This window comes from Carya illinoinensis, chromosome 3, assembly GCF_018687715.1.
Source record: "Carya illinoinensis cultivar Pawnee chromosome 3, C.illinoinensisPawnee_v1, whole genome shotgun sequence".
Lineage (NCBI taxonomy): Eukaryota > Viridiplantae > Streptophyta > Magnoliopsida > Fagales > Juglandaceae > Carya > Carya illinoinensis.
In genome coordinates, this window is record NC_056754.1 from 10,735,672 (window position 1) to 10,763,505 (window position 27,834).

General features: G+C 35.4%; 5 protein-coding genes and 1 pseudogene across 15 annotated transcripts; 2 read left to right on the plus strand and 4 right to left on the minus strand.

The window, feature by feature from the left end:
* Positions 1-860: 860 nt before the first annotated feature.
* LOC122304469 lies at positions 861-2,888 on the plus strand (annotated as a pseudogene).
* A 5,234-nt stretch (positions 2,889-8,122) lies between these two features.
* LOC122303219 (3-hexulose-6-phosphate isomerase) lies at positions 8,123-8,838 on the minus strand. The gene has a single exon (XM_043114869.1). It carries the CDS (start codon positions 8,779-8,781, stop codon positions 8,197-8,199), a length of 585 nt encoding a protein of 194 aa, XP_042970803.1. The 5' UTR covers positions 8,782-8,838; the 3' UTR covers positions 8,123-8,196.
* Positions 8,839-9,841: 1,003 nt separating this feature from the next.
* LOC122303220 (protein phosphatase inhibitor 2) lies at positions 9,842-13,520 on the minus strand. 5 transcript variants are annotated; one of them, XM_043114873.1, is made up of 6 exons: positions 13,394-13,520; positions 12,384-12,445; positions 11,976-12,148; positions 11,211-11,323; positions 10,790-10,966; positions 9,842-10,307 (listed from the first exon to the last, which is right to left on the minus strand). In XM_043114873.1, the coding sequence occupies exons 4-6, from the start codon at positions 11,224-11,226 to the stop codon at positions 10,042-10,044; spliced, it is 459 nt and encodes a 152-aa protein (XP_042970807.1). In that variant the 5' UTR covers positions 11,227-11,323; positions 11,976-12,148; positions 12,384-12,445; positions 13,394-13,520; the 3' UTR covers positions 9,842-10,041. The 5 variants fall into 5 exon arrangements, with proteins under 5 accessions (XP_042970807.1, XP_042970808.1, XP_042970804.1 ...); XM_043114874.1 differs by having other exon boundaries at positions 12,384-12,460; positions 13,394-13,508; XM_043114870.1 differs by lacking the exon at positions 11,976-12,148.
* An 866-nt stretch (positions 13,521-14,386) lies between these two features.
* On the plus strand, positions 14,387-19,488 carry LOC122303221 (ADP-ribosylation factor-related protein 1). Its single transcript, XM_043114875.1, has 7 exons — positions 14,387-14,545; positions 15,596-15,799; positions 16,001-16,141; positions 18,023-18,131; positions 18,262-18,323; positions 18,954-19,057; positions 19,161-19,488. The coding sequence occupies exons 2-7, from the start codon at positions 15,707-15,709 to the stop codon at positions 19,267-19,269; spliced, it is 618 nt and encodes a 205-aa protein (XP_042970809.1). The 5' UTR covers positions 14,387-14,545; positions 15,596-15,706; the 3' UTR covers positions 19,270-19,488.
* Positions 19,489-20,078: 590 nt separating this feature from the next.
* Positions 20,079-21,899, minus strand: LOC122303222 (chromosome transmission fidelity protein 8 homolog). The gene is made up of 3 exons (XM_043114876.1): positions 21,603-21,899; positions 21,295-21,505; positions 20,079-20,516 (listed from the first exon to the last, which is right to left on the minus strand). Exons 1-3 carry the CDS (start codon positions 21,750-21,752, stop codon positions 20,449-20,451), a joined length of 429 nt encoding a protein of 142 aa, XP_042970810.1. The 5' UTR covers positions 21,753-21,899; the 3' UTR covers positions 20,079-20,448.
* A 530-nt stretch (positions 21,900-22,429) lies between these two features.
* On the minus strand, positions 22,430-27,660 carry LOC122303224. 7 transcript variants are annotated; one of them, XM_043114877.1, is made up of 5 exons: positions 27,357-27,660; positions 25,674-25,796; positions 25,325-25,471; positions 24,814-24,979; positions 22,430-24,251 (listed from the first exon to the last, which is right to left on the minus strand). In XM_043114877.1, exons 1-5 carry the CDS (start codon positions 27,435-27,437, stop codon positions 22,921-22,923), a joined length of 1,848 nt encoding a protein of 615 aa, XP_042970811.1. In that variant the 5' UTR covers positions 27,438-27,660; the 3' UTR covers positions 22,430-22,920. The 7 variants fall into 7 exon arrangements, with proteins under 7 accessions (XP_042970811.1, XP_042970815.1, XP_042970813.1 ...); XM_043114881.1 differs by having other exon boundaries at positions 25,674-25,828; positions 27,357-27,659; XM_043114879.1 differs by having other exon boundaries at positions 25,674-26,042; positions 27,357-27,659.
* Between the last annotated feature and the right edge of the window lie 174 nt (positions 27,661-27,834).

Genomic DNA, 27,834 nt, shown 5'->3' on the forward strand with positions numbered 1-27,834 from the left:
TCAGAATCAATAAGCACATAAGAAAGACAGCTAAAAGTTTTAAGATGAGAAAATTTGACCTCTTTCCCGCTCCAAACCTCTTCAGGCAATCCACAATCTAGTGGAACTGATGACCCTCTGTTTATCAAGTAAACGGCAGTGGTGATTGCATTTGCCCAGAAAGTGGGTGGTAGTCTAGTGTGCAACCTTATGCTTCTAGTACGCTCATTAATGGTTCTGTTCATATGCTCAGCAACTCCATTTTGCTGTAGTGTCTCAGGAATGGTCTTCTCCATTCTGATACCCAAAACTGTATAATACTCCTTGAACCCACCATCGACATACTCACCACCATTGTCAGACCCTAAACATTTCAGTTTCAAACCTGTCTCTATCTCAACCATGGCTTTTCAAATTTTGAATACATTAAATACATTAGATTTATGCTTCAAAAAATAAACTCATACCTTCCTACTATGGTCATCAATGAATGTGACATAATAACGAGAACCTCCAAGAGATGCCACTGGGAAAGGACCCCACACATCTGTGTGTACAAGATCCAGTCTTCCTATCTTAGGCGTTCTATCACTTTTCAAGAAATTGACATTCTTTTATTTTTCCATAACACAACTCTCACACATACTGAGATCAACTGATTTCAGTTTTGGTAGCTTGCTTCTAAACAGAAGTTCTTTCATACCCTTTTGACTCGTATAGCCAAGCCTACAATACCACAAATCTGTTATGCTTTCTGCAACGGTAGTAGCAATAGTGTCAATCAAACCAGTAGTCATATATAGTGTACCAGTTTTCTTACTCCGAGCCAGTACTAATGCCTCTTTTGTAACCTTCCAAGTGCTATATGAGAACACCACTAAATGACCACATTCATCGAGCTGCCCAACAGAAATGAGGTTCTTCTTCAACTCAGGAATGTACCTGACTTTTTGCAAGGTCCATTTGTTATTACCAGGAAGTGCAATATCAATGTCTCTCATCCCCACTACGTTCAAAGCATTTTCATCAGCCAAATACACATTTCCAAAATCACCTGCAACATAATTCTGCATTAGCTCCCAGTGGGAAGATGTATGGAAGGAAGCCCCTAAATCCAGTATCCAGTCATCAACTGGACTATGAACTGCAAGCAATAGTGCATCATGTACTTCTTCTGTTACCACATTAGCACTATCATTCTCGGTCTTCTTAAGGTTTTTGCAGTTCTTCTTTATGTGGCCAGTTTTGCCACAATTCCAGCAAGTTGCCTGCTGACCAGGCCTCGACTTGCTCTTGCCTCTGTACTTCAATTTTGATCTTCCTCTGTTTGAGTTCATGTTTTATGATCTCCCTCGAGAATCAACATTTAGAACTGAACTCAAACTCGAGATCTCACCTGAATCTTTCCTGCGCATATCCTCAGCCAAAATCAAATCAAGAATATCATCATATTTCAATTTAGATTTACCAGCAGAATTACTGACAGCCATTCTCATGGCTTTCCAACTATTTGGCAGTGAAGCCAATAGTATCAGTGCACGTACCTCATCATCAAATTCAATTTCAACATACGACAATTGATTTGTGATATTATTAAAATCATTCAGATGTTGTGCAACAGACGTATCATTTTCCATCTTCAAATTGAATAACTTTTTCATCAAATGTACCTTGTTAATCGCTGATGGCTTTTCATGCATACCTGACAAAGCCGCCATGAGATCCGCAGTTGTCTTCTCCTTGATGATGTTGTGTGCAACGGATCTCGACAGGGTTAATCGAATAACCTCCAGAACCTGTCGATCCAACAGCTTCCAATTAACATCATCAATTTTTTCCGGTTGCTTTTCCAATAGTGGAAGATAAAGTTTCTTCCCATAGAGGTAGTCCTCTATATGCCTCCTCCAGTATCCAAAATCCGTGCCATCAAACTTCTCGATCCCCGATGCCTTCAATTCATCTCCAACCATCGTTTTTTCTCAGACTCGAACCTTGGCTCTTAATACCAATTGTTGTGAAAAATGATGATAATAAAGTGAAAAATAATATAGAACGAGAAAACAATCACACACGACACAAGATTTATATGGTTCGGCAAATTACCTACGTCTACGGGAGCTGTAGAGGATTTTATTATTGAGAAATATCACACTACAATGATGGATCAATTAATGTACGTCCACAGTGTTTCTACAGTACGGCTATATGATATAATAATCATATATATAGTCAAATAGTGGAAAAAATCCTAGATCCGTGTAAAACACATGTTCGCTCGAGCGATGTGTCGAGCGAACTTCCTTCCCGCATTCGCTTGAACTCATTTCAAGCTAATATCGAGCGTTCGAACTTGCCTAACTCCACTCGAGCAGTATAGACCAGACTCCACATTACTCAACAGTGATTTGCTGTGGCTGAGCGTGGGCTTTGGTACGAGGTGCAGGTTGATTTACGGTGGTGGTGTAAGGAGGTTCCATGTATTTTGGTTTATAGCCTCTTTCTATCTCTTGCTCGCTCTCTTCGTCTCTGCGATCATGTCCGATCTCTCCAAAGAAAGACAAGGCTCCTCCACCCTCCTCTAAGCCTGCCAAATCTGGCGGTGGGAAGCAGAAGAAGAATAAGTGGAGTAGGGGAGGGCAGAAGGAGAAGGTGAACAACATGGTGCTTTTCGACCAGGGTACCAATGACAAGCTCCTTTCTGAGGCTCCCAAATACAAGCTTATCACCCCCTCCATTCTCTCCGACTATTTGAGGATTAGTGGATCACTTGCAAGGAGGGAAATCAAGAAATTAATGGCAAGAGCTTGATTAGGATGGTTTCCACACATTCAAGCCAACAGATTTACACACGGGCAACAAACACCTAGTCTTCTCCCTGGTGGTTTGGTGGTTTTATGTAGTGTTGTTGAGTTTGGAAGTTTTTATTATTTCTATGTTATGACATTCCTTCTGGGTCATCTTCCATCTGCTGGAGTGAGTACATCAGCTTAGTTTTAGACTATCTGCCATCTCCAATAAGGAAAAAAAAAATTTGGATCATCTGCTATCATTTTATCCATATGGAATGATTAAGAATTTTATATTCATGTTTTTCTTCATAATAGCATCAATCATAAAATGACAATTTGATGTTGGTGCTTTTGACCAAAAAAAGAAAAAAAGATGGTGGTTTGTGTGTGCTTTACTTTTGTGTAGTGTAGAACGAAGACTTTTAACTGAGGGTGCAACTCAATGGTGTTGGAGTTGCTAGTTCGAGAAGTAAAAATAAAGAGAATAAAGAAACTTGAGAAAGACAGAGTTGTTGAGCGAATACGTAATCATCGTCTCTTTTCCCTTTTTTATTTTAATAAAGCATATGAAAGTCCACGCCAGCCTTTGGTGCACAATTCATCGGCGTGATGCTTGTACGTAGAAGAATTGTTTCCTTAATCCTAACTGGTGCTTCGAAATTAAGGTCTAGTTGTTAAAGTTAAACCGATGAAATGTAAGAGAAATTTGTAAATAGTAATAAGATAATTTATGGATAATATTGAAATGATTTGAATTAAGATTTTTATAAAATTTTAAGAAATGAAAAAAAAATTAAATACAAAAATTATAAAGTTAAAAAGAGTTAGAATATAATTTTTTAATATAAATTTTGTTTTAAGATTTGAAAAGGTTGAATTCTTTTTTTTGTTTTGTTTAAAAGTTTGATAAAGTTATAATAATTAGATAATGATTAAATAAAAAAGTTAAAAATTTAAAATTAAAAAATATTTTTATTTTAATGGTGTTTAAATATTAAAATAATATGAGATGGTTTGAAAGTTTCATGAACTAAAACAAGGCATAAGCATTTAATATTTTAATGTTAGAGATTATTTATTATTTCTATCCACATAAACATTTACTAATACAAAATTTAACAGTATTTGATAACTACTGAGTAAAAAATATTAATTATTTGAAATAAAAATAGTTTTTGAATTAAGGTCTTATTTGGAGAGTAGATAAAATGCGTTAAGAAATCTATAAATAGTAATAAAATAGGTCGAGTTAAGATTTTTATTAGATTTTAGAAAATGAGAGAAAAAGTTAAATCAAAATATTATAAAATTAAAATATTATTATAATATAATTTTTATTTTAAAATTAAAAAAATTAAATTATTTATTATATTTTATATAATAATTTGAAAAAGTGATTAGTAATGATTAGATAAAAAATATGAAAAAAAATTAAAAACTATTTATGTTTAAGTAATATTTAGACGTGAATATGAAATTATATGAAACGAAATGAAATCAATTAGACATCCAAACTGCGCCTAAAAATATCTTTGGACAAAAGTACTGTTTAAAGAAACGATAAGTTTGAATAAACATGTGATTGAGAGAGATGTTTTTAAAAGTTTTTAATGAAAGATCATTGGTTTTTGTTTCGGTAACTTACAAACGATTGGATGAAATGTTTTTAGATAAATAAAAGGCGTTTTTGTTGTTGTTGGAAAGATGTTTGGGTTGAAGATTTTTTCTATTTTCTCGATTAAAAACATGTGGTGAAAAATCGGCTGCCGCTACAATAGAAACAATTTGTTAATTCTTAGGTTAGATTAGATGGTTTTAAATGAAATATAAAAGTTAAATAAAATATTATTAGAATATTATTTTTTAATATTATTATTATTTTAAGATTAAAAAAATTAAATTATTTATTATATTTTATATAAAAATTTAAAATAATTATAATAATAAAATAAAATAAGATAAGATATTTTTCAAATAATAAAAAAAACTTAAATACTTGCAAACAAAATATGCCAAGTTCTTCTTCTAGACCAAAAGGTCTTTGCGAAATATCAAAACTCTGTAACAACTTTTGGGGCATTCTTCTCGCAAATCGGGATCGATCATAGCCATCAACCAGCCTAACATTTCATTGTCCTTTCTTTTTCTCTAACCCTAACGTTTCTTTTCATTGTTAAAAGAGTGGATAACTTAGCTATTAAAGTAGACTGAACAACAAGAGGCGGAGCCCAGATGGTGATGATGATGTTTTCTGCTCCTAAATTCCATTCCCATGTTATTTAGGGGTGTAAATTTTAATTGAAAAATTGAAAAATCGGACCGGACCGGATTTGTTGTGCCGGTTTTGAATCGGTCCGGTCCGGAACCGATTTCATAAAATAAAAAAAGGGTCCGGTTTCGGTTCTAGTCATTTCTAGACCGGACCGGACCGGTACTATTTAATATGTGTATATTTTTTATTTATTTAATGTTATATATTATATATTTTATATTATATATATTTTTTTATATATAATATATAATAATATAAATTATAATTATATATAAGATAATGTTATTTTAATTTATAAAATAAAAGTTTAATCTTAAACATGAAAATTTAATTGATCATATGCTTTAAATATATAATATTATAAATATATATTATTTATTAATAACATTTTATCATAGATTCATAAAAAGTAAGAACTTAAAAAGAAAGAAAATCACTCAAATATTATTACTAAATTTTAATGGCCTAATACACTTAAAACTCTTTATATTTTTTTGATAAGTACATAAGACATTAGTAGATAAATATAAATTATATATATTAGCATATAATTTATATAAAGCTATATCAAAGCTATACTAATAGCATAATTTTTTTACATAGCAGTTTTTTTTTTACATAGCAGTTTTTTTTTTATATAATAAATATATATTTTATTAAAACCGGACCGAACCGGACAGGAAAATGATAAAATCGGAATACCGGTTTAGGAGGATAATCGATACGTAATTGATTTTGAAAAATGTAAAACCGGTACCTACTGGTTCGATCCTAGATTTTATTCAAAACAAAACCGAACCAGACCGATTACATCCCTAATGTTATCAGCTACGCACCCAAACCTCTTTAATTCACGAGGTTGATGACCTAGCTTGTGTTTTTATTGCGTGATTCTTTTTCTTTTGCCTAACCACCAGTGACAATCATTACAAACTTCTGGCCAGCCACTCGAAAAGATTACAACTTAATAAAGAAAAGAGTGCAAACACATGACGTTTTTGCCTTTACTTGGGTTACTAACAAATTTACATGAAGCAGCTAAATGTAACACACCCATTACCGTATAAAAGAACCAAATACAAATATCTTTTCACACTAGATTGCAAGTAGATTTTGTCTCATCTATTGATAGCTTACTAAAAAATTATACCCACAAACTTCTTCTCTTCATGTTAACCTTACAGCCCAAAATGTCGTATTTTGTGGGAGCTACTGCGTATCAGAATTCATAGACAACAGAAAAAAGTGAAAATATCAAAAGCTTTATCTCTCTGTAACCCATGATGCAAAGATTTGTATGTTCATAACAGTGACAAAAGATGAAAATGGAATTAATGGTACGTACAATATTTGTAAGCCCACTTGTCAAAGAATTAAATGCATTACATGTTATCAGGATAAGGAAACAATGACAGTGAGGCGACGCTTTGTGGCTTGTTGCGGGGTCACAAAATCCAGTCCTATCTAATCCTCAAGTTTGGTCACGTATTCACAATATGGCTCAGGATTAGGCCAAATAGTAAATACTAAAACATATTATTATTATTATTATATTTAATTATATCATTTAAATAAGAAATTACTTAAATGATATCTCCATTTTTAGTGTGAGAATGCAAGCTCAGGTACACTGGTCATTGAACATATGTATTTACTATTTTTTTTTTATAAAAATTTTTATTCATTATTCTTATAGCGTACATCTATTTTTATTTTTTATTTTTTTATTTTTTTCTATTAGCACATGTGTGGTATAAAAATAATAAGTAAAATAACTATTTTCTTATTGTCAAAGTATTGTGTGAATGGCCGAATCAATTTGGCCTTGAGTGATCTGTAAATTATATATAAGCTTTACAAAAATGCTATACATGAATAGAATGTAATTTCCGAATGATTCTAGCCCTGTATGGAAACTATACTCCGTCAAATATGCTAATTCTACAAGTCTTAAGTAAATTAAGAAATGTGAAAATAAGGAAAGAACAATCGAATAGAAGAATGATCATGGACACTTGTATGCTGTCATTGCACTCGTTTGGAACAAATATCAGCAAAGTTTTCAACTTTTCATTGTATCTTCTGTTCACTTTTTTAAACTTCTTATACGTCCTTTAGAAACAATAAGTTTTCACCTTAAGTAGAGTCTACCCGTATATTGCATTCTTGTGTACTTCTTGCCTGAAACTAAGGGTATCCCAATTGAAGAGATGGGCAGGGTTTGGAAGACTCACTAGTACTGGTCCAAATTCATGAGTGAGGATGAGCACCCTAACGTCCAGATGGGTATGGCGGCAACCGGGGATATAAAAAACGTGTGATTCTTCCTTTGTTTTTAGTTCAATTTTTGGGTAGCAGTACATACTATCTGCGCCAGGAGATCTGATCTCGTCAGAATATCTCATCGGAATTGTGTTTTGATGGAAGGGGAGATGAAGGGTTCTGAAGGAAAGGGGGTTGTGATTCCTGCATGCGGGTGTAGGTGTTTGGAGCCTGCACCTCCTACGTGGTCAATGGTTATTGATTGGTGTAAAAATCAGATTTATACTCGACCGGCATTGAGTTTTTCTAATATTACAAACCAAAACAAGACATTCCACTTCACATTCTAAGAGTGCTTTTTACAAACACCTATCCTACAATTTCAACTGGATCGATAACCATAATAGGCTATTTTATAAAGAACACCAGATTACAAGCACATCATGAAAATACTATAATATTTTCTTAAATTCTTCTATGTTATTGGAATCCCATAGATACATTGCTTCTTCCTGAGAAACTTAGCATTTATTGGTGTAATGTCCTCTAATAGATTTTCTTGGGATCGAATCAACTCGGTTGCTTTTGATTTTATAACTCAATAGTTCTCAACTTTTTGCTGGGATATAATCCTTCCAATGGTAGCTGTGCTGTTCTTCTAAGCTTCTTGTTGCGATTTTAGTTGTTGTTGCTATTGCGCGTACAAAAGAGGAAAAAAAAAGAAATAGGAGAGATGCTGTGAGAGTCGGAAATTTGGAAAAAAGAAAGAAATCTGTTAATTGTCCTATTATGTTTTGTTAATATTGCACAAAAATTAAAATTCTTGTTTTTCTAATTTGTATTTATTATTAATAGAAAGACAAGATTTCAGCAGTACAATATATGGGTCCAATCTCATTCCAGATTAGTATGGCGGGATCGGACGGCCTCAGGACTCTCACCCAGAACCTCACCCAACTTATACACCACCATCTCAAACAATACAAACAGAGCCCCCTCGTACACACTCCCCATTGGAAGCAATGGCCGAGATTCCACAGCGCCTCCATCGTCCGCCATGGTCTGCGCTGGCACGTAGCAAATCGCACTCGCGTGCTTCACGCAAGAACCCGTCTCCGGCTGAGCAGTGATGAGCAAAACTCTGGCGCCGTGAGATCGTGCCACGCTGGATATGGCATCGACAGTGGAGAAACCGCCGGGACCAGCGGAGACGATGAGGAGGTCGTTGGTGGTGATGGGGGGAGTGGTCATGTCGAAGACGAAGTGGGAGGAGAGGCCCAAGTGGGCAAGGCGCATGCAGAGGGCCTTCAGCATAAGGCCTTCTCGCCCAACTCCGTAGAGGAAGACCCGACCGTTTTGGGACGAAACGGTGGTCAGTTCGGTGGTTAATAGGTCCAAGGGCGGTGGGTGGGGGTGCGTGGGTTTTGAGAAGATAGAGGATATGTGGGAGCAGATTTGGGAAGCAAGAGACTCCATCATTGAACTCTCTCTCTCTCTCTCTCTCTCTCTATTCTGTGTCTCTCAATCTTTTCAGCTTGGATAATTATATATGTTTTATAAATGTGAGAAATAATTCGTACAAATTTTAAATTGATAAATTTTATATAAGATTTTGTAAAAAAGTGACTCCATTTTAAAAGTATAAAAAAAAACATATTTTTTATTAGTTAGATTCATTTTTTTTACAAAATTTTTTGTATTTAAAAGTTATACCTAACATTATTACCCAACAAAAACATTTGAGCATGTGCGTGCGTAATGAGTAAAAAAGGAACAGACAAGAGTGGTTAATAGTGTATACAATGTCATGGAGCTTGGGCTTAATTTGTCTGTATGCAAAAGTGAGGGATGCCGGCATGTATATTTCTATGCGGGCTGGGAGGCAATTATAAAGACTGAAGTGGGTACGAAGTATTTAACCTCCAGTCCAACTAGTGCTAATTCATTTATGAATGTGGGTGTGGCTTTAAAATGTATCCGGAATAAGGGCCTCGCTTACAAGTATTATGGGATGGATGCACAGGCTCCCAGTTGCTTGAGGCTTATAGCCACAAACACACTCTCTCATCTGTATGGCTAAGACCCTTACGGTAATCGGCTTCAAAGGCCGTACCTTAAAAATTAAAATTAAGGTAGTCGGCTCTCAGTTTATTTCACTTTTTACTGTTTAAGTCAATTGTTAATTTCAAAATCCAAAGATGAAATACCTACAACTAAAACCAGAGATGAAATACAAACCACTCACGCCGTTTTGATAGGCAAACTTGATTACCTACAGCCAATCTATTCTCATCTGGGCATCCAAACTAGGCCTTATATATATATATATATATATATTTTCCCAATATTTGGAAAAGAAAAATAGCAAAACTCTCTCTACACACACCCACTTAAACACCCCCAAAACAAAAAAAACTGTGTCAAGGCCTACAGCAGAAACAAGGTTACAAGATGCCCCGTATCTAATTGAGACCACACAGTTCGGTATGGTTGCAAATAGAATATGCTAATTTCTGATCGTTGAATGACAAAGCTTAGATGATTTGAAAAACATACTTAGATTGTTCGTGGAACATGAACATATAGTCACAACAATGCCAAAATGTAAGAGAAAGAAGTTATTTACATCAAGCATTGAAAAACATACCAGTCATTAAGTTTTTTCTTACCCAAAAAACACAAAACTGTAATGATAAGCAACTAAAATTGTCAGTTTTTCAGGTCCTTGATTGGCTCAATCTAGACTCCATTAGCCGGAGCTGCAGAAGATTTTTGAGGCAAATTTGCGGAACCTTCTTCATCGATGTCTATTTCCTTCACACCAGTAGTTAATGATGAAGATGAATCGCATTTCCCATTTCTTTCCATATTACCATCACCATCCTCATCTACTTCATTTTCAAGAAATGAACCTTTACGCCGGAGTTCTTTTACTTTCCGGAATTCATCATAGTGAACTCTTCTGTGCTCCCTAAAGCTGATACCATTCCTATCAGTCTCAGAATCTGAAAAATTTCCCACAAAAGACACAGCTGAGGGCACACGTCATAATTGGAGTTAGATGCAAAACAAATTATTTAATTCAAAACTAAAATATGCATTCCGAGAGGGATTGCCAGGGCATAAGGGAAATATTTTGATCATATTTTTCCAAGTCCTTTAGGTCTCCCAACTGCTATCATGGAAGAAGATTAGAAGTGAAGTACTTTAAGTAAAGGTAAAAAAATTTGACTGAACTGTTAACAGAAGAATGCAACATAAGATTATGTTTGAAACCAATGGATGGTATCCTCCAAAATTCTTAAATTTCATTAAAGAAAACAATCTACACGCCCTGAAGGAGAAAATACTTGCATCTTCAGCTAAATGTATCTATTTGTTCATTTCAATAAATCCACATAGGATATGGCAATCTGGTCTCTCTGGAAACCTTGAACATTGAAATCAATTTAGAGGTGAAAACTAAAGAGAAGCAATTGTGGAAAACCTTCATCATCCTGCTCCATAACATCTGCCTCATCCTCTGATGATGTCCAGCCACCTGATTTCCGGACGTCATTTGTACTTGAAGAAGCCACATCACTCAAAGCCGTTTGTATTGCTTCAGCATGCATTTCATCACTGACAAAATCGTCAAACCTATTCCGTATCGGAGACAAAGATCCTACATTGTTCAGCACATTCAAACAGCATTGTTTTAGAAAATCAAATAAACTTTCTCAAAGCGGCCACAAAATCTTAGATACTAGTATAAAGTCAATTCAATATGATCCTGCCAACATTTGACACCCCTTTATGTATTGCTGTTGGAGCAAGAATGGCACTACTCAAAGTGAAAAGTTCGTGAACGCTTTTAGCATACCCACATCCTTATACATAGACATTCACCAAAGTGGAAATTGACTCACCATCATCATCAATCATGGGATGATATGGGGTCTTGGGTTCAGTGATTTTCTGCCTCACAGGTTTATTTGCCTCAATTTCATCCAGATTAGTCTCATCCCATCTTACACGCCCCCTGTTGAGCAAATGGGAGAAAATGCTACAATTATTAGTATATATTGAAAAAAACAAAAATTGCATAATATAGAGAAAAAAAAACTCGACAACAAATAATTCAAAAAACTTTAGAGAAAAGGTGCACAAACCAATATTCTAATGCAAGATGGGGAAAGTAAAACTGGAAAGAATAAACCCCCAAAAAGCATCTTGCATTCACAGCACTAAATAGTCCCATGGCAGTTGACTCCAGAAAATTACAGTAGGGTAATTTGAACTATGGAGCTGATATTTCTTCTTCTTCTTCTTCTTCTTCTTCTTTTTTAAAATAACTGTTGAGCTGATGTTTGAAATGGAAAATGCAATATTTTCTCCCACATTAAAAACCCGTAAACCTTAAAAGTGCACTTTCTCCTTGTATCTTCTACATCATAAATACTAGTTCATGCTTTGCATCTAAAACTTCCAGACACACTCCACGGTGATGAGGAAATAACTCTCTTACACTTTGACCTCTCTATGGACACATGTTAAATCACGTTCATTTTTCTGGGTCCTTGATTCACATGTTTAAAATTCATCTGGTTCCTCTAGCACCTGTACTACAACTAAGTTCAACCCTTATTACTGAAATCAAGCCTTCAATGTTTGAATAAAACATCTGACTTTACCTCTTCAATAATCTTAGATCTCTCAACTCTTAAGATCTGAATCTGTCATCCCAAATACCACCATAATTTAACTCTCTTTTCATGATTTTTCTAATGACTTCCAGGAACTTTCCTCCAAATTGATGGGTATCTGTAGCATCCACGGTATTCAAGTTGTAACACCCACTTCAACCCTATCATCATATGTTACAAATTGAATAGCACAAAGATCTGAGCTTACAAGCAATTGTTATTGGTAAATAATTAAGATTAACGAACATCAAACTTCTGAAGATCTGATGACAATAAACTTATTGATTTATTAATATTTCCAAAAAGGTTTATATCTAAAAGGCTAAAAAAATAATTTCTTTCCATATTTCAGGAAACATCAAATCATAAACAATCAAAAGAGAGTAAGTGAATTACTTCATTTTGCTGGACTGTTGATGTCCTCAGATGCCGAACAGTAGGTCAATCACTTTATTTCACTGGGAAAAAAAATGCTAAACCTCTAATTAGATTCTCAACATCAACTATCAAAATAATGATTTTAACAGGATTTCTACGTGGAATATGAGAAAGGTGAAAGGAAATTACACCTTATTGAATGGAAATGACTCGAATGAAAGTATTATCAAACCTTTTAAACAAGCAGGAAATCACAAGCATAAATGTAGCAAAAAGCAATATATATATCTATACATATATAAATGTATAAACAATATCATGACATGCATCTTCCAAGTAGCCTCTCAACATAGGATTTTCATATACAGTACAACATAGCAGCAAACAGAAAACCCTCACTTAAATCTGAAAAGAATTCATATCATAAATCTTATTAGTTATTAGTCAATGTGAATCAAACACTCTATTTCCTGAAAATACTCGATCAAAAATCAAAACGAAAGAGGATTATATAAATCAAGAACTAGATACGAACACGAACACATCTGGGATTGCATAAAATTGAAAAGCCCTATTATGTGAACAGCGATGAGACGACCAAAACCTAAGGATAAATTTAAGAAAACTCAAATTGAAGAAGTTAAAAACCTGTGAGCCAAAAAAAGAACAAAAACACACACCAGAATAGTAATCCATCAATTAAAGGGGGAGAAAACAATGGAGCCACAGATCAACAACACATTAAAGCGTTACCTATCAAAACAATACATTAGAGCGTCAGACACGACCTAGAAAATATAAAAAATAAATCTCTATTTCCAAGACCAAATAGATACGCAATACACTCCGTATGATAGCTGAATAAAACACGCAGTCGATTCAATCTTTTGTTTTTATAGGGAAACAAAATTTTCGTTTTTTTCCCTCTTTACGGTTTCTCAGGAATCAAACAGATCATGACTGTAAAACTTAATAGTGAAAAATCTTGAACCTAGATTCACTAATTAGAGAGGGAAAATCTCTAGTACCTGTGAAAGAATGAACGGAATTTAGCGAGCGATTATTTCCTAGAGAGCGAGGAAAAGAAAAACTGCCTGCGTGCCCCGTTTATTTCTATCACATCTTTTCGTTTTTTCATTTTCCAGGATTACCCCTTGACGATTTGACCCTAAAAATGGTAGTCTGGTACGCCGTGGTCATTACAAATAGTCAAACAAACGAACGGTTAAGCTTTTAGCATTGATCTTAAATCTTATCCGTTCACTTCCTTGTCGGTAAGAAATATTGCTAATATATTTATTCTTTGTTGTACTTCGAACGTTTCAACATACCCCTTATGAAAATAGATGAAAGGGGTAGGATAGAGTGGATCGTAGATTAACATTCTAATCAGATTGATATTCAACACCATGGACCTAAATGAATTGCTAAAATTAAAAATAAATTTTCCATAACAAAGTTACAATTACATCTATTCACGATTAGATTAGATTTATTTAATGAATTCTATTATGTACAGTCACTTTTTCATATTTTTTATATATTTTATTGATGTGATTAATAAAAATAATTATTTTTTAATAAAAAAGTGACGTATATAATCATATTAATAGAATACGTAAAGAAATTGCATATAAAATTTTTATTATTTAATATATTATTGTCAATGTGAATGTTGAAATTAATATATAAATAATTTATATTTTTTTAAGTGAAAAAATAATTAATAAATTGGGTGGATAAATTCTATTGAACATCATTTTTTTTTCTCAAAAGTCAAAAGGGCAAAAAGTGAGAGTTGAAAGAACGCAATCAAGATTGTGATAATTTAGGTCATCGTATTCGTGGTCTTAAACCTTTGTTAAAAGTTGGAACTTGATGCTTAAAGTGGAATTATACAGAAGATGGCCCATCGCTTAGTCATATTAGCCATGGCCCATTATAAGTTGACTTGCATGACCCGGCCCACCAACATGACGTAGAATGTTAGTAACTCCTCCAAGGGTAGAATGGGTATTTGGGAAAGAAGAAGAAGAGGAGCCGGACAAATCTGAAAGAAGCTTGGGAACGAATAGCAAGAGAAAATGCTTTGTTATTCGGGACCTCTCATTTTGCGCTTTGCAGTTTGCAGGGCCATCGAAACAAGAGAGACTCACCACAGCTCCCCAACATCCCCAACAGTACGAAGTTCTGAGCTTTGACATCAACTCTGTAGCTAACTTTCATTTTAATTGATAAAACCCATGCATGACGATTCTTCTTGATCTGGGTCTTTTATGGTTGAGGATTTTATTTTTACCGTGGAAATACTACTTGTTCTCTGTCGATTTAATTTTTTTTCTTATTATTACAGTATAGGATTGTGAGTGAACTTAATTTCATGATGTTCTGAAATGATTTTGTTTTTCTTTTTATTTTTCAAAAATAATGATTGTTGTTATTCTCATCTTGACTTTATCAAATTCTTATCGATTAGATTTTACTTGGTACATTTTTATTCAGTTCTTTAGGGATAATTCGGCGTTTGAAGTTTTGTTAATTCGGTCTAGATGTTTGATGGGTTGCCACTCACAGAATTGTGCTGCATCTTGTTGATTGAAAAGTTTGGGGAGGAAATAAGAATAGTTGAATATCATGCACTCAACCAATCGTAGACTTCTTGGATGTACTTTTCTTTATTGGCACTGTTGTCCGAGAACAAAGTTCTGACTAATCTTGGGAGTGTACAGACTTATCAAAAAAGAAAACAAATCTTGGGAGTGTACAGACCCCAGCAAGGAGTTTCCTGGATAATTCTATAAGTCCAATGAGCCCTGAAAATTGAAGAGGCAAAGTGAAAATTATTCTCTCTCTGTTCATTGTGCGTGGATGAATTTCATAATGAGAAAGGAAATTTGTAAGATGACTATGGATTTGTTTAACATTTCAGAAAGTGGGACTGTAGGTAATACAGAAAGTCTACACAATTTTCAGTTAGATGCTTATTTAAAATTTTGACAGGAAGACTCTAGTTTGTTTGTTCTCATTCTAGCAAAACACTAGATCTAAGCTTTGTGCCTGTCAGTTGCAATGTTAGATATCTTAAAAGAGTTGGAATTTTCTAAGTTATTTATATGCCAATTCCAATAAAATAAATAATGAAAACATAACCAGAGGCCGGGCCATTACACTTAATAATTATTCCTGTTCTCTATGCCATGTAATATTGACTGTATCTATTCCTTCTCCAGGCGAATTAAACTGAGTGCAAGCCAGGCCAAATTAGCCGTTATGATTTCCTTTCCTTTCCACCTTTGAAGGTTATAAGGATCAAGTGATAAGGAAGAGTAAACAAGTCAGAGATGTTCTCATTGTTTTATGGACTTTGGAAGTACATGTTTAGTAAGACTGAGTTTCATGTACTCATTCTTGGAATTGACAAAGCTGGGAAAACAGTATGCATCATCTTCTTATTTTCTATTTAGATTAATGAACTCTGTTGTATGGTTTTTTAAAGGATCTTTTGCTATATTCAGCAATATGTGGATCTTTCAGACTTGATTCGTGTTAAGAATATCTGCTGGAACGTATAAAAAAAAGAAAAGAATATGTGCTGGACATCAGTCATAGTCCTTATATAATGTACTCTTTTGTAGACTTTGTTGGAAAAGTTGAAGTCAGTGTACTCAAACTTGGAAGGCCTACCCCCTGATCGAATTGTTCCTACCGTAGGACTCAATATTGGTCGCATTGAAGTTTCAAACGCAAAACTTGTGTTCTGGGACCTCGGAGGTCAGGTATGTCAAATTCATAGACAATAATTATAAAATTTTTGGTGTATTTTCACACACTCTTGAATATCCTCACATAGAAACAATATATTTTATGAGCAGCAGTGTTAGGATGTCATGAACAGTGGAAAAAACTAATAATGTTCACTTAGCATACGGTATTATTTCTTTCTTGGAGCATCTAGTATTAGTTAGAAAGGAATTTTCTCCAATGTTTTACAACCCATTAGTGGGTTTTCTTTATTTTATGGTGGCTAACCTGGCACTAAAACCAACGAATCAAAGCATTTGTGTTGATGATATTTGTTCTTGGAAACCCAAAGTGACATTTTTCCAAATGAAATTTTCAACTTGACATGGTGACTTTAGCTAGTTGGCGTGGACTTTTTAAAGAGCAACCAGGTCAAACTTTACTTAATTCCTATATATACAAAGTTGGGGATTTGGAATTAGTCTCCTGAGGTTCCAAGTGCAGATAAAGGGAGGCTATCAGCTCATCCATGGCAACTGTTTTTTTATGATGCGGAACTTCACCAATACAAAGCCTTTGGACTCACCCCTGGGAGTAAACTCAGGATACACGATTCAACCCCCCGAAACTGGTAATAAAGGGAACTCATAGTGAGGAGTCAAAACCAGGATATCTAAGGCCTCATTTGTTTACCCAAACCTAAACTATCTCATCTCATTTCATCTTATCATTACAACTTTTTCAAATCGCCACACAAAATATGATAAACATTTCAACTTTTTTAAATCCAAAACAAAACTAATATTAAAAAATTTATATTATAACAATATTTTATTCAACTTTCAACAAAATATCTCATCTCATCTTATATGAACTGCGTAACCAAACGAGGCCTAAGTTTACAGCCCATCCCAAGCTTGCACTTCGACCACTCTGCTGCAACCTACACCCTCATCCATGATCCATGGTAACTTAAGTGCATTTTTTGTTTAATGTGGAGCTTATAGGAAAAGAAGTTGAATGGCAAGGCTTTATAATCAGCTCATCCATGGTAACTTAACTGCCAGTTTTGACTTTTGAGATATCGACTTAGTTTAAGAAAACAGTTAACCCCTAGGGCTCAAGTGGTAAAGCCGTAAAGGCCTTGGACTTGAGGTTATGCTCCACCCAGGTCTAAGGTTCAAATCCCTTTGGGTGCAAACAATTTCAAGGGGTCATTGGACTGGGGGATTTTTCCCTTGAATTACCTGAGGTGCACTTGCAGGAAACTCTTTGTTGAGGGCCTATGCACCCATGGGATTAGTTGGGACGTTATTCCTGAACACTCGGTGCCAATAAAAAAAAAAAAACAGTTTAAGAAAAGGTTTCGTCCTTGAGTACTACTTTCCCGACAAACTTTGATTAAAAAAATGTTGCTATAGCATAAATTGCTAGAGGCTAAGATGATGAAAAGAGAGAGCTAATGCCTAAGGCTGATTTTATTTAGTCTAGTTTTCCTTTTGTGCCTGATTTGATGCGCAGAACCAAATTTGTCACAAGCTTGTTTATCTATCATACTGGTGCCTTTAGCTTGTTTATCCATAATAGAAATTTTGAAGATTGCCTGCAGATGACGGAGGAGCTTAAAATTTTCTTGTACTCTGTTCCTTTAGGAAGTTGCTATAGATTTTAATAAGCTGTGTTTTCATGGTTTTCTTGTATACATCATCTGTACTTAGGTCATGCCTTTTGTATTTTAAATATAATTTTTCGATAGCTTATAAAAAAGAGTATATTATACTAGTGCCTTTTAATTTTTATGGTGTTCTTTCCTCTCTGGTCTGTTTCCTTTTCTTTATTTGTTGTTGTTGAATTGAGAGGCAAGGGGGCTATCATTTATGAAGTTACTCACTGATGCAAGATTTTGATTCTGGCAGCCTGGTCTTCGTTCAATTTGGGAGAAATACTATGAAGAAGCACATGCCGTGATCTATGTAATTGATGCTGCTTGTCCTTCACGTTTTGAAGATTCAAAATCTGCTCTAGGTCAGCGATGTTATATTACTATAACTTGTCAATGCATATTGCTGACTGAACTGACTACGATTTTAGTACTAGTGAAAACTTGTTGTAGTAGCACTTGAATTGGGCACTAATACCTTCGATGTAATACCAGAGAAGGCTCTTCGGCATGAGGATTTGCAAGGAGCTCCTCTATTGATTTTAGCTAACAAGCAGGTTAGAGATCAGCTGCTACCTCTTTCCAGCTCAAAAGAAACTTCAAACTTGATTTCTAATTATCAACAAAATGATGGAGATTTTTATCGTATTGTGCTTGCATATTTGTGAAAAGCAATAATAATGTTGACTACATTTGAAATCGGAAAAATGTTGTGAATGACTTGAAAAATTGGAAGTCGATTTTTTGAACAACTTCGGAATAAAATAATGTGCATCTCCCATTTTAAATTTTTTTTTTGCAAGAAGAATCTCTCTCTCTCTCTCTCTCTCTCTCTCTCTCTCTCTCTCTCTCTCTCAAGTTGGGACTCTAATGTGACGTAGTAAACCACTTATAGGTCTACAAATCATTATCCTGTTCCTATTCTGTTGTATTTCAATATCTTTGATCTTTTGATTTAGTTTCTTTCTGTATTTCAATCATAGACTTCGGCCGCTGATGAACTGTATCCATTCTTTTGTGTTCCATTAGGAGAGAGGAAATACTTGATATCTTGAGATGAGAAAGCTTGTTCTCTACTTTGCCTTCTCATTCTTTGCAAGGCTGAATGGAGTGTCATGGGTTTCCCCTCGCATCTTTGTGTTTCAATGACAGTGGTCTGAGTCAATTACATTTCACTTTGATGGCAGGATCTTGCTGAAGCTGTATCAGCTGAAGAGCTTGCTCGTTATCTCGATCTTAAAAAGTTGGATGAAAGGGTCTACATGTTTGAAGCTATTTCAGCAAATGATGGGTGAGTGGCGTACATTTTTTCTTTTCCAACATCATGGCAGCTCTGAGATTCATCAGATGTTCAAAGAAGTTAACAACATCAAATTTCTGAATCTTGATTGCAGGATGGGGATTAAAGAAAGCATAGAATGGCTAGTTGATGCAATGGAGAGAAGCAAGAGAACTGAAAAGTTGAGAGTTCGTGCAGGTGTAAATGGCCCTACTACCGCATAAAAGAGTATATCACATTGCAGTTGTTTTTTCTCCTGTTCTTTTAACTTCTGTAGATAAATCAAGGTCTAATATTTGATTCAACATGATTACAAAGTAATATTTTTGTTTTGAAAACCTCTTCAAACAGACTAGTATTGCTCAATTGCATTGACGGGACAAAATTGCAGATGATACTTGTTTTCATCTTTCAATTTATATTACAATGAAGGATTCTCCCCTCCTCGCCTCGCAGATAGTTCTGATTAGTAATGCAGCTATTTTCTTAAATTTTAAATTAATTCATAATTCCATATACACTAGGCAGGAGAGTATATCAGTCGGGAACTCAACATTACACATTACACGTTTTAATTTTTTTATTTGATTTCTGCTAAACTAATTGAGTTGTTTTATTCATCATTCATACACTAAATACTTAAGAGAAAATGAAGTAAAAAAATTAAAACATGTGTAGTTTGTGGTATCTGAAATGCTAAGTACTATTTATATTAGAAATACACAGCATCACAACAGGGCTAGAATTCTAATGGGTAGTGGGTACGTAAGGTACCTCTTTATGTTTTCATTGCACTCTGTTGCTCGAATGCCGGTTTCCATTCACCGATCAACGCACTTTGGTAAATGGTTTCATTGATCGCACACCTATTAGTGATAGACCTAACACGCTGGACTTTATTTAGGCCCGGTTGGGATGGTTGAAATCACTTATTTCATTTTATCTAATAATTATAATTTTTTCAAAATTTCAAATAAAATATAATAAACAATTCAAAATTTTCAAATCTTAAAATAAAAATAATATTAAAAAATAATATTTTAACAAGATTTTATTTAATTTTCTTTCATCTCAACACAGTATCTAAACCTTAGTTTTCTTTTGTCATCAACACTCGACGCACAGAATAAATAGATTGGATATATACTACATCATCATTTATTGGCCGTAGTTTATACTCATGTTCAATCCAGCCCATTACGTGCTTTAAGATGTAGCAATCCAGGCTCCTAGCTACGGCATCATAATTCAGAATTTGTTTGCAATTATATACGAGATAAGCCAACACTCACTGTTTTTTTGGATAAACGATTGAATCTTATCGAAAGCGCAGGGCGCAATCCTAATCATAGAACACCGGACCATTTTAACACCTGAAGTTTCCAAATTACCACAAAAGGATTTCATGCTGTTTGGTTTGAGACAACTGAACCGGGCATGCCGACTCTTTCCTTCACTGCTGGTTGTGGTTCTGAGAAAAGAGGGAAAAAAGTGAAATGTTCAATGTTTACTGGACAAGTTCCAACATGCAACCATGCAAGGAATAACTAAATTCCACCATACAAGATTATACAAAAGGGAAAAAAACATGAGCAGAATTCACAAAGCTTTAGTCGAAGTAAGAAAGTGGGGTTTTTTTTATATCATTCAACTGGAACTCTTTTTTCTTTCTAAAAAAGTATACATCCCGACCTCATATTGGCAAAGGAAAAGGGTAACTACATTGAACCTTCATTTTTTTGTAGCCCTCAATTACACACAAACACATGATGGCAAAGTCTTAGAGATTGTTAGTGATCTTCTTGCATAAGTTGAACTATATGAATGCAGCGTCATCTGGACTAAAAATCGGGTACCAATTGCAGTGCAGAGCGGATGAACTATAAACTTGCAGCTCAATTTGATGGTCACATGGCCATCAATGCTCAAACAAAATGAATTGACGACCCACATCACAAACAACAAATTCTATTCTTGGAAGTTTAAAGAGCCACAAATACAACAAGATATATCTAAAAAAAAAAAATACAACAAGATATGATAACTAATTCCAAAAAGTCGGATATTTAACTTACCGTGCCCACTTCCCATGCTGGATATCCTGCTGGGTTATTAGGCATGCTATTCAAGTTTAATTATAACAGCAAATTGCAACAATATGAACTATGAAGTACAGGAAATAAAAAGAGCAATGGATATGAGGAGAAATACATAATAATAATATTAATAAGAAGAAGAATAAGCTTAACTGGAAATGATGGCCTTTGGCCTCGTCTTGAACAATATCCGATGCCGAATGACGCCGATAACTTCTAATTCCACTCTAGACGAAAAATCACAGTCACCGATCTCATGGTCTGGGTCGGAGTGTTTAGTTTTCTTCAGAACCAACAGTGGCTTCTTCAACGAGACTTTCGATCCCGTCAATTCATGATACCCAACCGTAAAAGTATACACCTCCTGAACCAAATTGAAAAAAAAAAAAAACCCTTATTAGAATCATTCTTGACTGATAGATTAAACGATAATATAATCAATGAAGAAAGAAAAAAAGAACCTGAGAAGAAGGGCGGCAGAGGATGCCGATTTGGAGGTTTTGGAGGCGGTCTTGGAAGGAAGGTTGAGCTTCTACTGCGCCTTGCAACTCTAAGATTGCCCATTCGGGGCAATTCCCTTCACCGCAGTTGCACTTCACTCGAATTTGCATTCTTCCGTTTTTGTTGTTTTGCGTCGTCTTTGGGCTCAAGATTGAAGAACCAAGGAATTCCTTCTCCTGCCTGCGTACCTGGGTGTTCCTACTTCTATCAAAGATTGGGAATTGGCGGCACGAAATTGGAAGAGTCCCGCCTTCAAGAAAAAGCCTTCGCCCTCTAGGGTCTGCTCGCTCTTAAAAACGACGTCGTTTCTCAAATGAATAAATAAATCCAGTTATTCGTAATTTATTTATTTTTAAAAAACAATAGTGTTATTGTATATTTAAAACATCAGAAATATGCAGTCACTTTTAATACTCTTGCATATTTTTTATACACTCCACTAATATGATTGGCTATATCTCTTTTTGTTAATCTAAAATAACTATTTTGATCAATCATATATGTAGCAAAACCCTTTGACAAATGTAATCAATGTATAATCATTTGCGATTGCAAAAGATTTGCTACCTTCGGTTGTGTGGCGGATATCAAACATAAAGCTACTTTGAATTATGCTAATGGAAAATTTGGCTAGTTGCTTGTTAATTCAATCGTTTCATTCATAAATCCCAGCTCTCCATTGTGTTCATTAACAGATGCCAGTTAAAGGGTAACAAATCACTGATTCACAAATCTATATTATGGGAATGGGATCATAAATGAAACAATATCAAAAGAAAAGAAGAGATGAAACTAATGGCAACTTATCAGAAGCGATTTAACAAAATATCAGTGGTTTAAGTCTAATATCACAAGATGAATACAGTGATCCAGTGTTTTGGTCATCAACTTTCCTCCTAGACTCCTGCTAATCGGATCAGTTGTCGAACTAGAATGCTTGGAAAACAAACACAGTGGGATGGGCAACTGAAGTTACAGCTTAAGCAAAGAACAGCAACTAGAGGCAACACAAGCCCAGTGGCATTACACGGTGTAAATTGATAAAAGACAAGTGCCCCATGCATGCTCCCTGATTAACAATACAGCTCCAGACAGAAGTATGCATAACTACAACTACAGCCTAGCTGCTTCTTAAAAAGAACAAGGAATCAACTTGGATAGGAATCATGCTGCAGTGGGGAATTAGCACAAGAAACCAAAAGGTTATAGGCATGGAAGCATCTTTCTACGAGGTCTCTAAAGCTGTACAAATGAAGTCAGTACACATGGATTTGCCTATTATTGGCATCTATTGTCTCCTGATCCTCTCCCTTCACTTTGTTGGTGGAGAACAGTGGTACCTGAATTCTGTAAGCCAGCATGCCCTGTTTGCAGTAATACAGGATCTACCAGAGCTTGATGTCTATAATCAGGTTCCTCCGCAGTATCAAACTGCTGACAAAAAAAATCAGTTTGACAAGAGTTATTGAAAGCAACATTCGATGAGGTCAAGCCACTACTTGTTTGGGTTTGCGATGAGCTTTGTTGTGACTGAAAGGAGTTATGAATATCAAGAACACAATCCACTGGAATTGCACCAGTCAGAGTTTTTATGGCGAAGTCTATGCATGGGTCCATCCATGAATCACAAAAGGTCATATTGAGAGGTGATCCAGGCTTCTCATAGTCGCTGTACTTATTTTCAACCTTCCAAGCATGCTGCTTTGGAGTAGCTAGGTTCTGGAAAGGCAAAACAACTGGGCATCCTTGCTTCACGTCACCCTTAATTTTTGTTTCTACCTTAGTTTGCTCTGGAAAAGCTAAAGCAGCCAAGTCCCCAGTAGCATGCTGACTATCGGTTGATATCTCTGACAGTTCTGTGCTTTTGGGACTGTCAACACCTACTCCAGTGAGAGTCTTTATAGCAAATTGGATGCATGGATCAGACCATAGATCCATGGAAGGCAGTTCGATAGGAATATCTGGTTTCTCATTGTTTTCTTTCCCTTTTTCGACCTTTCCAGCATGTTCTTCCAAAATAGCTGCATTCCCCACAGGCAAAGCAGTAGAGGATTGTTGCTTTTGCTCATCCTTAAGCTCTCTTTGTGTCTTTCCAGTATGCTCTACTGGAGTGGTCAAGTCTGCATAACTATGTGTTCTATTGGTGGACTCCAACACTTTTGTGCTTTTAGAGCTGTCAAAATTACTCTTTGCTTCCAGCCCACCCTCAAGCTGAGTAGGCTGCTGGGATTCCCAAGGAGCCAAACTACCAGGGGAACAACATGGAGGTGTACTAGCCCCTGCCTCACCTGACTGCTTAACAACAATTCGCCGGGCTCGACTAGTTTTTAGTTCTGGGGTTGGATCAATATCAAGTCCAGCCAGTCGTTTTGAAGCTCGACGAGGCAAGTTATATTCCTTTTTATTTTTAGGTTTGCGCATACCAAGTTGGGCCTTTCCAACTTCATGCATTGTCCCCTCATTTTTCAATGATTGATTATCCGGAAGAAATCCAACTGCAGGACCAGAAACAAGCAAACTTTCAGCAGAATCACTCTTCCCTTTTATCTGCTCCGAAACCTTGGCTTCCAGCAGGTTTGAGCTGCTCAAATGAATGTCCAGCCTTCCTGCTGCAAGTATTGAATATAGATCAGATGCAACATCTTAGTTTTTGGCTTGTGGAGTAAGGATTATCAACAAAACCATGACTGAACTTCTATATCAGTGCATGTGTGCGTATCATACACATGCACACACACACGTGTATATATATTACCTGTAGATAGACAAGAATAGGATGCAAATACTTCCATCAGTTAAATGTTCTATCAAGCCCCAATCTAACACAAACACACACACACACACACACACACACACACACATGCATGTCTTCTTGAACAAGAAATAAAAGTTAAGTTTAACATTGAAAAAACCGAATGCTAATGTGATTTCTTGCCATGAATCATTCCACCATTTTCCAATAGCTTAAGTTTTCACAGTAAATGATTATTAACAAATTTTAATGATGATTTTTTTTGAGAAAATTGTGAAGTATCATACTCTTCCCATGATAAAATGAAACTCTAACATCTATGCCCCACCGAAAGTAACGGATGAAAGAAAATTGATGAGAGGAAAACATGTGACAGCTCTGAAATAATATCAAATTGAGATGAAAAAATAGAACTTTACACTGATCAGAAGTGTGTTCAGAGAGAGGCAGACATTTTTCAGTACAGACAGATTTAGGTATCTGTTCATCCTTTGCCATGTCATTGAGCTTCGGGCTCTGATCACAAATGATCTGTTCCCCAGGGATCCTTAGTGCTAATTTCTGGTTCTTTGCAACATCATGTGACTAAGAGAGTAACAAAAAGAAGACATCTGGTTAAATAAGTACATTTGCCCTCTCATCTAGAGCTAATAAATTGAGAACAGTTAATAGATAATACATATTTCCAAAGACCATATAGATCTAAATGATGAACAAACCTCCAAATCTATAGTCAACATCTCATTCAAAAACATAAAATAATAAAAAAAATTGTTCCATCTTTCCAAAAGCTTCAATTGTGATATCACTCATCTATGAACTGGCCATCCTAAAGCTGAAATGAAAGAATAAAGATATTGCGGATGATAAAACAACTTAAAGTGATGACAAAGATATGAACTTGGTAGATTCAATCATGACTGGACTTACAGAGGTGCTATCACATTCCAATTCCATACCAATGCTGACTTTGTCCTTCGGCTTGTATGCAAGCCTTCCTAATTCCCCAGTTTCAAGATAGCGAGATACATCCTTCATGGAGCGGAAAACATATCCACTAACAGGATCAGTGTAGAGCTGCAGAAATCAAATACTGATCAAGGACAGACAATTTTCCACGGCTAAGCAATTCATAACATCTAGAGTACAAACAATTTTCTAATATTAGATGACGAAGCAAAACATGACAAGAAACTAGCACAATGTGACATGACCCTTGAAAAAGACATGGAAGACTTGCAATTAAATGAGAAAAGAAATCTGATTGAAACCAAAATACCAGAAAAAGGAAGTAGAGGTTGAGTACCGGGTCTTTTCTGATCTTATGACCCTTTTTTGTTACTCTGACTTCTTTGATCCATCCTGGAGGTAATCCTTCTGCCATAGCTTTCTCAACTACAACCTAGTTTGCTTGAATAATCAAACTTTTCATCTCTAAATTAATAAAATACGATTCATATAAGACACAAGAATAAACAATTTCATGAAGATCAGATTGGGTTAAACTAGAGACATTTTTTGCAGATTGCTTAAGGGTGTCTTTTATCTTTTATTCTGGCTGAGGACTGCTGGCTTCCTGACTGTTCAGATAACGAGATGCCTCTACCCCGGAATAGAATTTTTGTCCCATTGAGGGAGAAAAGTAATACTGCACTAAGCATAAATGGTCAGTAAACCTGAATTAGATCGCCACACTAGTTGATAAACCAGACCTCCTATAACCTAAAAATATTTTATCTGGGTTGGTGTCTTCATTTCAATCAATAATCAAATGTCAAGAAGGAGACACTGAAAAAGGTAATAAGTGATGTAGCTTTATTAACTTGACAACCCAAACAAAAAAATTATCTAATCTTGACAAAATCTTTACATGGCCCTATATCCAACAACAATGTATGAAGGACATAAAATATGTATATTTCCTGCAGCCAGCGGGCGGGACAATCGTGCAGAATAGTGATAATTTTCATAAACAGACCCTGATGAGGAATACACAATCCCTGAAAATTTCTCAACATTAATTGGCTAGATAATCATAGAATTCCTCAAAACTACCAAATTAAACTAACTATACAAAAGTAGTCAAACAATGTTACTTCAGAACCAGAAATGGCACTCAGTCACATGCTAGGCCTCCCATTTCCAAACAGAAATAGTCAGCAGAAGATACAAAAACACATTAGAAACGAATTTGTAACTCTTTCAAAATCTTCCTCTTGAGAGAACCGTTTTTACAAAACCACCCAAGCACAAATTTTGTTCTGCTTTTGGACTCCCTATGCTTCCTAACAGCAGTCTCTCTAAGGTCCCATACAGCATAAGAATATTCATGCACATCGTTCTACAATCTATTTTTTAGAACTGATATAGACACAAAGAGATTATACAAAGTAAACTCACAAAATGATGTGGCTTCATGGAATCTGTTAGATCTACTTTATAATAAAAATAATTTTATAATATGATGTAACGCATCAGGCCACGTCAGTTTGTGGATTTACTTTTACGTAGTCTCTTTATGGCAAAAGTATTTTCCCTATTTTTGGTATGCATTCACCATCACAATTCACAGCATAAACGGAAAAAATTTCCATAATTTGGCCTTCAGGAATTTCCAAATAACTCAGAAAGCAAGTTTTCCATGTAACACGTATGGAATCAAATACGTCTACCACGCTCTACGCAACAAATAACTTGAAGCAAACGCTAGATGAAAACGAAGAATGTTAGCAATTTAACATTCACAAAGAAACTCCAATTTCTTGAAGCACAACAATGCTCTCTACCAAATCTGTCTATAAACCAGAAATAGAAAGTAATAAGAGAAAACAAAAGCTAAAATAAATAGTCCCGACAGTAAACTTGTATAGAAGATCTTATCTTCAAGCTTGAAATGCGACAGGCAAGAAGTAAACTTGTGACCCAAAATTACCCTTTAATTTTTCTTTTCTTTTCCTTTTACCTTATCTCTTTTACCGTTCTTTCTCACTTTCACCTCCACGGTCCAACCAGGCGGAAGGTCATCTGAACCCTGGTCACTCATATTTCGCCGGAATATGACTTTCTTCGCCGATAATCGCCGGAAAATGGCTGTCTCTCTGTATATGTGTTGAGTCAAGCCCTCTCAAGAATGGAGCATGGGGTGAGAGCTCGGTTTGACAAATGGGAAACTCCAGAACCACGTGTTCCCAAACCCTGTGCGTTGCGATTGGGCGCTCCCTAAAACTTGTCGGGGACTTTATCATCAGTCGACACAGTTTCACGGTGCTCCCTGACATATGCTGATTCTCTTTGTTTATTCTTGATCGACGCTGTCCTTCGCTTTGAACTAAAAGACTCCTGTGTCCTTTCCTTAAGTACAATGTCCATCAATACAATTAGTAAGAAAATGTTTTAGAATAGGTTGGGCAGCTGAAATTTTATATTTTATTTTATTTTAT